The sequence below is a fragment of the Lactuca serriola genome, chromosome 7 (genome assembly GCF_051521515.1).
Source record: "Lactuca serriola cultivar US96UC23 chromosome 7, Lser_US96UC23_V15, whole genome shotgun sequence".
NCBI lineage: Eukaryota > Viridiplantae > Streptophyta > Magnoliopsida > Asterales > Asteraceae > Lactuca > Lactuca serriola.
In genome coordinates, this window is record NC_136414.1 from 30445278 (window position 1) to 30455909 (window position 10632).

At 35.3% G+C, this 10632-nt stretch overlaps 1 protein-coding gene across 1 annotated transcript; it reads right to left on the minus strand.

Annotated features, from left to right (window-relative positions):
- Nucleotides 1-8254: 8254 nt before the first annotated feature.
- Nucleotides 8255-9722, minus strand: LOC145061282 (uncharacterized). Its single transcript, XM_079008715.1, has one exon. The coding sequence runs from the start codon at nucleotides 9606-9608 to the stop codon at nucleotides 8502-8504; it is 1107 nt and encodes a 368-aa protein (XP_078864841.1). The 5' UTR covers nucleotides 9609-9722; the 3' UTR covers nucleotides 8255-8501.
- Between the last annotated feature and the right edge of the window lie 910 nt (nucleotides 9723-10632).

Here is a 10632-nt window from a genome sequence, read left to right on the forward strand (position 1 = left end):
TATTTCATGGAAATAATTATTTTACAACATAAGTAACACATAATTTCAAAAGGTATGAATTAATAAGTCATACAATATTTTGGACTAGGTCAATGTTTTGTCTTTTACCTAAAGACAAATTTTATATATTATAAACTTGGATTTATAAAATTTAAACTTTTCCTTACCTTTTTATTATCCATGGCCGAAACTAGGTTGGTCTTTGGAAGATTATGGCTTTTGCATTTGTTTACTGTAAAGTAAACACCCTAAGGAAGACATGCTCATAACAATGGGACATGGCTGTCTTAAAGTGCAAAGACCTAATGGTTAAGGACTTTGCTTTATGCTTAAGACTAGTTGCTTGCATTTGGATCTCTCATTCTTGGATGTTAAAATTGTAACCTCTCCATCTCTCACAATCGTGATCTCTTGAAAAGTATATGTAACATCCCAAAATTCAAGACAAAAAATTTCATTTTTAATTAGGTTATTATAAAACCAACAATATAAAAACATCCCATGTCAAAACCAAAATGTCAATAATCAAAACATGTTATCATAAAACAATATCAGAGTGCAATCCCAACGATCTCATGTGCGAAAAACATAATGTGATGCATTGCGATCTAGCCGACTCATTTCCTTTGAAAACGAGTACCTGAAACCAAAACTGTAAACCGTAAGCACGAAGCTTAGTAAGTTCCCCCATCATACCACATACCATATAACAAACATACTACCAGACAATTCTAGGGTCCCGACCTACCCTGCCAGGCAATTCTAGTGTGCCCGACCTACCCATGTCAAGCAATTATGTGGTGCTTGACCTATCCTGCCAGGCAATTCTGGGGTGCCTGGCCTACCCATGTCAAGCAATTCTGAGGTGATTGACTTACCCTCTGATTTATCTCAACCGGCTAGGGGGACTATTTCACCCCTACCACTACCACATAATGTAACGCCCGTAGATCAGGGCTAGTCAATTTAGAGACGTTAAGCATCAAAAATGACTTTTTGATGGAAGATTATTTTGAAGGAATAATCTTAAATAAGTTGTAGTATATGTTACAAGTATTCCGTACATATAAAGAACGCCAAAATCCGAGTTATAACGAAGAAGTTATGATCTGTCGAAGTTTCGCGACAGAACCGGCACGACGCTGAATGACGTAAAAAGTGAATTTACGTTAGAGTGATATTTAGCCTTAGTGATCTAAAATAAATTCGTAGATTTCGTTAAACCATGAGCGTGCATAAAAAGAACGTATGAATCTGACTTCGTATGAGGAAGTTATGATTTTTCTAAGTTTCGACTTAGCGGTATGCAGCCCGAATACTCGATTTGAGATCGAGCGGTTTTTAGCCAAAACAATCTAAACAAGAATCGAAGATCTTGTTGATAGTAGTGCAACAGTAAAAAGACAGACGAAAACGGACGTCGGATGAAGAAGTTATGAATTTATAACGGAGTTTTCCTGTCCCGGCCTACTAAAATAATATAATAAAAATAAAGTCAAAATTAGCCGACGGGGTCTAAACGAAAGTTGTATATCGTAGTCTCACATACGCGGGGATATAAAGAAAGTCGAAAACGGAGCTCGTATGAGGAAGATATGAATTTTTGAAGTTTATTAAATAATTAAAGTATTTAATTTAAATATAAATTTGGATATTATCCAGGGGGGGGGGGGGGAGAGTCAGCGGCCTTATCCAAGTTACGCCCAACGTAACTCTATTTATGCCCAGCGTAAATCGTAAATCCAGCCCCTATATAAAGGGTGTGAGGCTTCCTTATTCCTTTGCTCATTTTCTCTCCTCTCCCTCCCGTTTTACCTCGTTTTTCGTGCAAGAAATATCCCGAAGCCCCGGTATCATTCCCGAGACCCACATTGTTATTTGATATTATGTGTATGTTAGGAAAACATGCTAGTTGTAGAATAGGAATCTTTAGGAATTGCATGATAGAATTGTCTGATACATGATGCCTTATTTCCTATAGAGTTTTCTTGTTGATTATTGTATGACTCTTTCGGGTGTGAACTAACTATTAACTGAATACGTTAAGTCACATGCTGCATGGGTTAAATAATTTTTGAGTGAAGGATTTGGTCCTTTTACGCAACTCTTTTTTGAGTCTAACCCTTGTAGGGTTGAATATTTTAATAATAAAGTATTTAAGTTATGTTGCACGTGATTGTATTCATGCGGTAGTTAACTAACACCAATGGGGGTCGTTTGGCAGTTGATGGTAGGGTGAGGTGTGAATCCTATAAGAGCCCAGGAAGTGCTTTAGTGAGGTTGCTATGCTGTTTAACGGGTGTTCGAAGTACTATTATGAGTAGGTAACTTAGAGGACCCGGGATGATTCTTGAGGAAAGTATGGATATGTATGGAAGGTAGTATTGGGCCCGTAATATTGGAAGCACATGATCCATACTCGAATCAAGGAAGTTGTAACATCCCAAAATACAGATACAAATTTTATTTTTAATTTAATTCAAATCACACGAAACTGATAACAAAATAGTCAAAAGAGTATCATAGTAACATATTATCAAAGTACAAATTCCCAAAATCTCTAAATGCAGAAATCATAGGGTGATGTGGTGCGATCAGGTCGGGAGCTTCACCTTCGAACTGGAAATACATGATACATAAACTTAAAACTGTAAGCACAAAGCTTAATGAGTTCCCCCAAAATACCAAATACTAAAAAAACATACTGCCAAGCATATCTGGGTGCTATTTCACCCCTACTACTAACATATAATATCATAATAGAAATCACAGAGTCATGAAGCAAATACAGACATAACCGACAATTGTCACAAAGAAAATCGTCACACTACATCATAAACTAGTGGGCCGACATTGGTGCCTTCTACTACAGATAGTGCGAAGGAAGACTCACTCACCTCAGACTGGAGGTATCAAATTGCACTCGGCGGATGACTCGCGAAAACTTCTTCCTAATGTACAAGAATAAAACCCTAATTACAAATTAGGCCACACTCTAACTCAAAGGTCCAAACCCTAGTTCTTGACTTAAGGTAAAAAAGGGCTCCTTTATTCTTGCCTCAATGGGCCTCCATTCCCTTTAAGGCCCAAATCCTTAAAAAGCCCAAAAAGGCAACCAAGCCCAACTATAAGGCTTCTAAGGCCCAATATGGCCCAAGAACCCCAAACATGGCCTTAAGCCCAAAAAATGACATGCTACCATCTGGTGGGCCTAAGGCCAAACTTAAACAAGTCCAAAAGACCCAACATTAATCGAGCCCAAAAGTGTCTAAGCCCACAGACTGTATACGTGCGACATACATGGCTCATACGCCCAACATGCGATGATGACCAACCGAAATTGGGGCATTGACCCAGTAGGCGCATCGTATTCTATAATACACCCAACATACTATCCAGTTAGCCCATATTCATTTCCAAGTCTTAATCCCTTTAGCCATTATGTCCGAAACTTATATCCATGATCAAAATAACGTCTTAAGCCATAAAGTTGCAAACTTTATGCTCTTGCATGCATGGATGGGGCTCAAACCATGAATAAAGTCCATTAACTCACTTGGATGGTTAATCACCAAGATCCGATTTTTATGACACAAAACACTCCCAAAAGTCCAAAAGGACAGCTCAAATGGCATGGAGTTGCTCATAATCAAAGAAACCAAACTATGGGACCAAAAGATGTCATATTCTACCTTAAACTTAGATCTAAGCTTGCAATGATCAAGGTTCAAACTTTATACCTTCACTAGGATGGAAATGGTGCATAAGCTCTAGATCTACAAGCTCTTTCTTCACATTTGCTTCCTCCTAAACTATTTGCTCCTTCAAAACCACTAAAGAACACTACAAACACTCAAGGTAAGCTCAAAATGCACATAACAAGGCTAGGGTTCGAAATTTGCACTAAAAGAGCAATGAAGGCTGAGAGGGTAGAGGACTTGAGGGACTTAAGTTCTTTAAATAGGGTGTAAACCCTAAAAGAATAGGGTTTGCCCTTGGCTCGATTACGCCCACCGTACGCATGGGTACGCCTAGCATACGTCGAGGATCCCCCAATGATGCACATGCAAGGAGTACGCCGTGCATACGTAGTGTACACCCACCATACTCACAATCCTCCAACACCTTTTATTTGAATTAAACATAGAATGAAAAATAACTCATACCTAGCGACTCGGGTATTATAGAAGTCACGAGGATTCTAAGGAGTTGGTTTAGGGTAAATAGCATGGTTAGATAACCATGACTCGTGACAGTGTTTATGTATCTCTCAATCTTTTGGTTATGGTTGTCCAGGATGAGGATGAGTCTGGTGATTGTTGTGTTTTAGCGGTCATGTCAATTTGGGTATGAATAATGCAAACCTAAGTGAGTTATTTGATTTTGAGGTCTCAGGAGCCTTGCTCAAGTAGTGCTAGTTAGGTTACGAGACTCATGAAGGAAACGGTTGTCGGGAGCGGATCGAGAATTTCGGCTAGAGGATGAGTGATTGATAGCTGGATTGGAATGACTCTATCTATAGCAAGGGTTATGTCCTTCTAGTTTTCCGAGTTCGGAAAAGGAGTGGGCATGCTTGTGACTTTCAGAGTTGGGATGTAAACCCAGCATAGGGCTAGTTGGCTACGATGTTTGGTGGATGTAGGACAACATGGGAATGCTTAAGAGCATTGTTGTGGTATGTATGCCTCTTGATCAGACCAAGGGTCTGCTTCTTGGGATATAAGCAGGTCAGGTGCTAACTGGTGGTTTCAGGCGAATCGGAAGCGACGACTTTTGTTGTCTATGATGTATCCCGACTATGAGAATGATGCATTTTGGTATTTATAAACTTTTTTTTGTACGATGAATTGACGGTTGGGATTGCAGGCGAGGAGTGTATGTTTTGGGAAAGTAAATTGGTGTTTTGTTTATGCATTTGCATGAAATCCTTCATGTTAAAGGTAGTTATGATTGGAAATTTCAAATTTTTGAGATTCGGAATCTCTTAGGGTTTGTTTGGTCCTTATCTAGAAGATCATCCTGTGTGTGTTATCCATTCCAAGAGTCGGGGATGGTTGGTAACTGGTTGAGCCGGTTTGAGATATGGTTTGGTTACAATACCAGTGGGTGGTAGTTCGAACCCTAAGTGGGGGAGAACTATGTATTCTGCTTGGAGGATCATCGATCTGTTCGATTTTATGGTGTCAGAAGGATGGTTCATAGGGGTCTACGATGCGGGTATAGGGGATTTCAATTTAAGATTTGGTTAAGTCAGGGGTGTAAAGCAAGTGGCTATCGGATGTATATGTCCAGGAAATACACGAGTTGTCTCGTACCAGGAAATAGTTGGTCAAGGAGCTCGTTGTAGCCATTTGTTCCTTTTTAGGATGCCAATGAATAAATGAGGAGGTGTTAGGATCACTCAGGTTGAGTATCGGTTGTTGAAGGACTTGTCAGCTCGTTGTATAGATTGTTATTTACAGTCTAGATTGGGCACTTGTCGATCGGTAAATCAGTTTCATATATGGGTAAAGGTCTTTAGTGGCAGCTTCATGTTTTTATGTCTTCGGGTCTTAGGAAAACTATGATTTTGAAAAAATGTATTTGGAAACAATTACTATTTTGTAAAAATGATGTTAAATGGTTGATTTTAAAAATTTTAAATTTCTTTGATTTTTAGGATGTTACAGTCATTGTTGGTGTCTCTAAAATTCATCATTTTTCATCAACTTCCAAACCTTTCAAAAGGATCCAAAATACTATAAAGGTTGTTATTTCTTCATCCCTTCTTTGGTTGATGTTTACATATTTCTATAACTTGCAAGATAATCCTTAGTGGGTATAAATTAGTTTATGTTAATTTCGAAAATCAAGTCTTCGTTTGCCAATCAAGTATTTTGTATGGGTTTTAGGGCTAGATTTCAATTTTTATAAAATTGGTTCCTCAAAATATATGGAAATGTCAAAGTATCATAAAGAACAAGACATGAGCATTTTTTTGTCTTTTAGAGGTATGTAACGGAGCCAAATGGACAATGAAAGGTTTCAAGGACCAAAAGCGAACGATTTGGAAACTATAAGGGATGCTTGATATCATTTTTTAGAACATGGACTATACATAAACACTAAGATAAACTACAATGTCCATTTATGTAATTCACTTTTTATATAATAATTGAGTGGAAATTTGGTGAATGGAAGTTGATTGAATAAAGACATTCTCCACAACTCCCATATCGTGGTTCAGTTTCCACTCTACTTGTTTGACAAAACAACACACCACTCCAGATTTTCTTTGCTTCGTCAACATAGAGCAACCAACTCCTTTAAATTATATTTATTTAGTAAAATGATAGTATTTTTAAATTGACTATATAGTAATTCCAAATATAGGCCCATTAATATATTGATGGTATGTTTTTTTTTAAGGTAATAGCTATATCAAATAATTATGAGACTTTATGTAAATTGTATAGAAATTTTTTATGTCATCGGACTTTGAAAATGTTGGGCAATTCAACTTTAGGGCATAGTGATAATTAAAACTTGGATATAAAATTTAATCGTGTAATACATTTTTTCCCAATTACACTACATAATACATACATTATGGAGGAAACAAAGACGAAAACACAAAAGGAAAAAGGAAAAATCTTTCAGAAATAAAGGAAATATTCTAATTTTGAGACCACTTTTGGTCAAGAATCCAAAGCCAAGACATTTCAAACACTCTTAATCATTTAGCATTTTGTTTAACAGTTTATAATATAATTTTATAAATTATATAAAAAGCTCAGTTAATAATTGAGAAATTAGTTATCAATAAATCAAATCTATGTATAATGACTCCATTATTTAACTATGAGTTAATAATAGAGGTCCTTGACTACTAATTTTTCAAATAGACTTACTAAGATATAAATTAACTAAATTTATGTTAATTTTATGCATAATTTTCCCTAACGAACGCATAAAACCTCTTGGTAACGAACTCATACCTGATATCTTGAAATGTGCATGCAAACTTCACACTTCAATATTTTCAAATTAACAAAACTTGCAAAAGTTGTTTAAATCTTTATTTTTATTTTATTTGAATTTGGAAGGCGAGATTAAAAGCAAAAGAAGAAAGAGGAAAAGTAAAAGAATGAAAAGCAAATTTTCCTTTTCTTTTTGTATTTATTTCTTATATCATTTAATTTAAACCATGCACATAAATAAGGGTTTTAGTCGACATTAATCTACATATAAAGATACAATACGTTATGAACTTGTAGTATGTGATGAATTTAATTGGAGATTGATGTATTTTTATTATTTTTAACTTCCAACCTATTAAAATTATTGACTTACAAAATTAGGTGTATATGTTTTTGTTTTATGTTTATTCAAATCTATATTCACATAAAACATATTTGTTGTTATTTTCATCATAAACAAAGATTTATTAACAAATAAAACCAAGATTTGAAGGATTAATTGTGTGTGACAAATTTTTAGAAGGGCTTTTTTGTAATTTGGCTCCATAGTCCAATGGATCAGTACAACATATAATAGTGGGAGGTCCCTAATCCCCCTATCAAGGGTCCAACCACTAAGGACATCCACCTTCCATAAAATGCCCTTAAATGCATCACCGAAAGAACACTCCTTTTCTTCTATTAAATTTTATCTACTTCACCTTTAGGTTAGGTGAAATTTCAAATTTTTCTCAAAATTACAAGGATAAAAACATAATTTATAACTTAATTTCCACTCAATTATACATATTTTTATTATATTAACACACATCAACAATTGTTCAAATACTATTTTAGAATGTATATATAATAAGTATTTGTTATATTCAATATATTAAATCTTATACATCTAGGTATTCATTAAAAATCGTTCTTTTGTTTAATCAATTGTCTACATGTGGTTCATAAATATTTATCAGAATTCATTATTGGTGGAACATAATAATTATGTTAATTGTTTTCATTTGCTTTTGATAATAAATGTGTCTTAAAGGTAAAGCCTTCTTTTTTAAGCAAAGTCTAACCATGAAAACTTCTTCAATCAAGTAGTAAGTATGCACATTCATAGCACTTATATTATATAACACCTAAAGCTTTTCCCCACCATTTAAGGTGTTTAAAAACTTTAATACAAATTACAAATTAATAAATATTCTTCTAAGTATTTTGCTTTCACTTTCCTTGACTTCTTATTTGATTTTGTCATGTGTGGTATTGTTAATTATATAAAAAAAGTTAGGGATTAAACTTGAATGTATAATAATTAAAGATCAAAGTACTATCTTTCAAAGCATGAGTTGAGTTGACCATGCATGATTACACAAAGATAAAACAACACACATTGATTTGACTTTATAATTTGGTTTTTCCTAATAAAACATGACAAGATTAGGACTTATAACACCAAATAAAAAAAAAACCATAAATATCATCTTAAAACACCATATCTTCATGCACATAATTGTCCTTTAAAATCTAGAGTGAAAAAGACAAAAATACCCCTCAAGGATTGAATTGATTGTCTTGGTTGTATTGGAACTCCTCTTGGTTTTGATATCCACCATTGGAATTGGAATTGGAATTGTACTTGTACCTATCATACGAATTATAATTGTTCCCATTATACCCATTTGTGTTGTACCCATTTCTTGAGTCAAATGCTCTTGAGTTCTTCTCAAGATTGAGGTCATAATAGTACTTTCCATTCTCCAAGAACCTTGTATCACTCATCCCTTGCTTCTCCATGTTGTACGTATTAGCATTGTTAGTTGTACTTCCACTATACTTTGTCTCACCAAACCCTTGCTTCTCCGAGTTGTACATATCCTCACTTCCCTGCTCCTGGGAGTTGTACATATTGCCGCCGTCTTCCGTCTCCACAAACCTAGTATCATCAAACTGAGGCTTCACTGACTTGTACCCATCGCCGCCGGGGGCATAGTAGTACTTTCCATTCTCCATAAACCTAGTGTCACTCATCCCCTGCTTCTGATAGTTGTACATATTGCCACCATTTGTACCCATCTCTTGCTTCCCATAGTTGTACATATCGCCACCATTAGCAAACTTTGAACCCATCTCTTGCTTCCCAGAGTTGTACATATTGCCACCATTTGTACCCATTTCTTGATTCCCAGAGTTGTACATATTGCCACCGTTTGTATCCATTTCTTGATTCCCGGAGTTGTACATATCGCCACCACTTGCAAACTTTGCACCCATTTCTTGCTTCTCAGAGTTGTACATTCCGGTTTCACCGGTGACCTGGTCGTTGAATTCGTCAGGGAAGTCTTGGGTGCTGCTGTGAATAGGGGTGGTGTAAGCCACCGGGTTGTAGTTTTCCGGAAGGTTGGCGGGGAGGGGGAAGTTGTTGGCGGTGGCAGAAGGTGGCAATTGGCCTGATTCATGGCCGTAGAGGCCGTAAGCGCCGCCGTCTGGTTGGGTTTGTGGGATGAAATTGGGATCTTGTTGATTGGTGTTTAAGGGTTGTACTTCTTTTGGGATGTTGTTGGAGATTTTGGCGAAGAATTGGCTTTCTCTTGCATGGATGGTGGAGGAGAGAGTGAGGAGAAGGAGGAAGAAGAAGAAGAAGGAGGTGATGGAAGCCATTGGAGGAAAGAATAGATTGAAGTTTTGGCTCTTGTGTTTATGTTTCAATGGGTATGGATTTATATAGCAAAAGTTGAATCTCTCTAAATCTCTCTAAAATCTCTCTCTCAATCTCTCCCGGTGTTTGAAAATTAATGAATTTCTACAAGTTAGGTGCAAATTGGAGGGGAAAAGGGTGATGATTGCGGTCCCTAATGCATAATACCAGCACTTTGACAAAACAACCCTTTTCTTGTGGGCCATGTTTTCATATTATGTTAGAGGGAAAATAGCTATACAAAAATAAACAGATACAAATTTTTAAAAACGATATCGAAATACGTTTTTGTTGTTGTGGCATTAAAAACAAATTGATTATAATTGATTTACTAAATAAAAGTGATGAATAGAAAAACCATATTTGAATTGAACTCGTCTTAATCTTCTCGATGAGATTTTTTTTTTATATTTATATGTATATTTTCGTTATCTAAACATTGATTTTTATGTGAAATGTTTAACAATTTATGTTTAAAATCAAGTTGGGTGTTTTTTTTTTCATGTAAATGTTGTACAATCAAATTTGGTGTTTTTACTAATACAAAAAATGATGTTGTGTAGTATGACCGAGTTAATCTAAAATATTTTCAAGAGAAGTTTTAATTACGAAAAATATCAAAAAATATAAGTGGGAAACCTTCATGCACGAGTTTTAGGAGGAGCTAGTCAAAAGAATGTTGATGCCTTCCACACTAGAGGGACTAAAAATAGTTGAGTTGCAATTATTGTTTTAGATATTAACAATAGATTAATGATAAATTTTAAAATTGCTTAGGTTAATTTGATTTGAAATAAACACGAATTTATAGATTGATAGTCTACTATGATAACTTTGTAGTTGAGACCATTTTGTGGATAATCTCGATGATGTAGTTTGATTTGCTAACTACCTTACCATAAAAAATATATATATACTATATCTTAAGACAAGTATATTATGCAAATGAATTATATTCATTTAATGTTGTAATTGGATATATGTCAA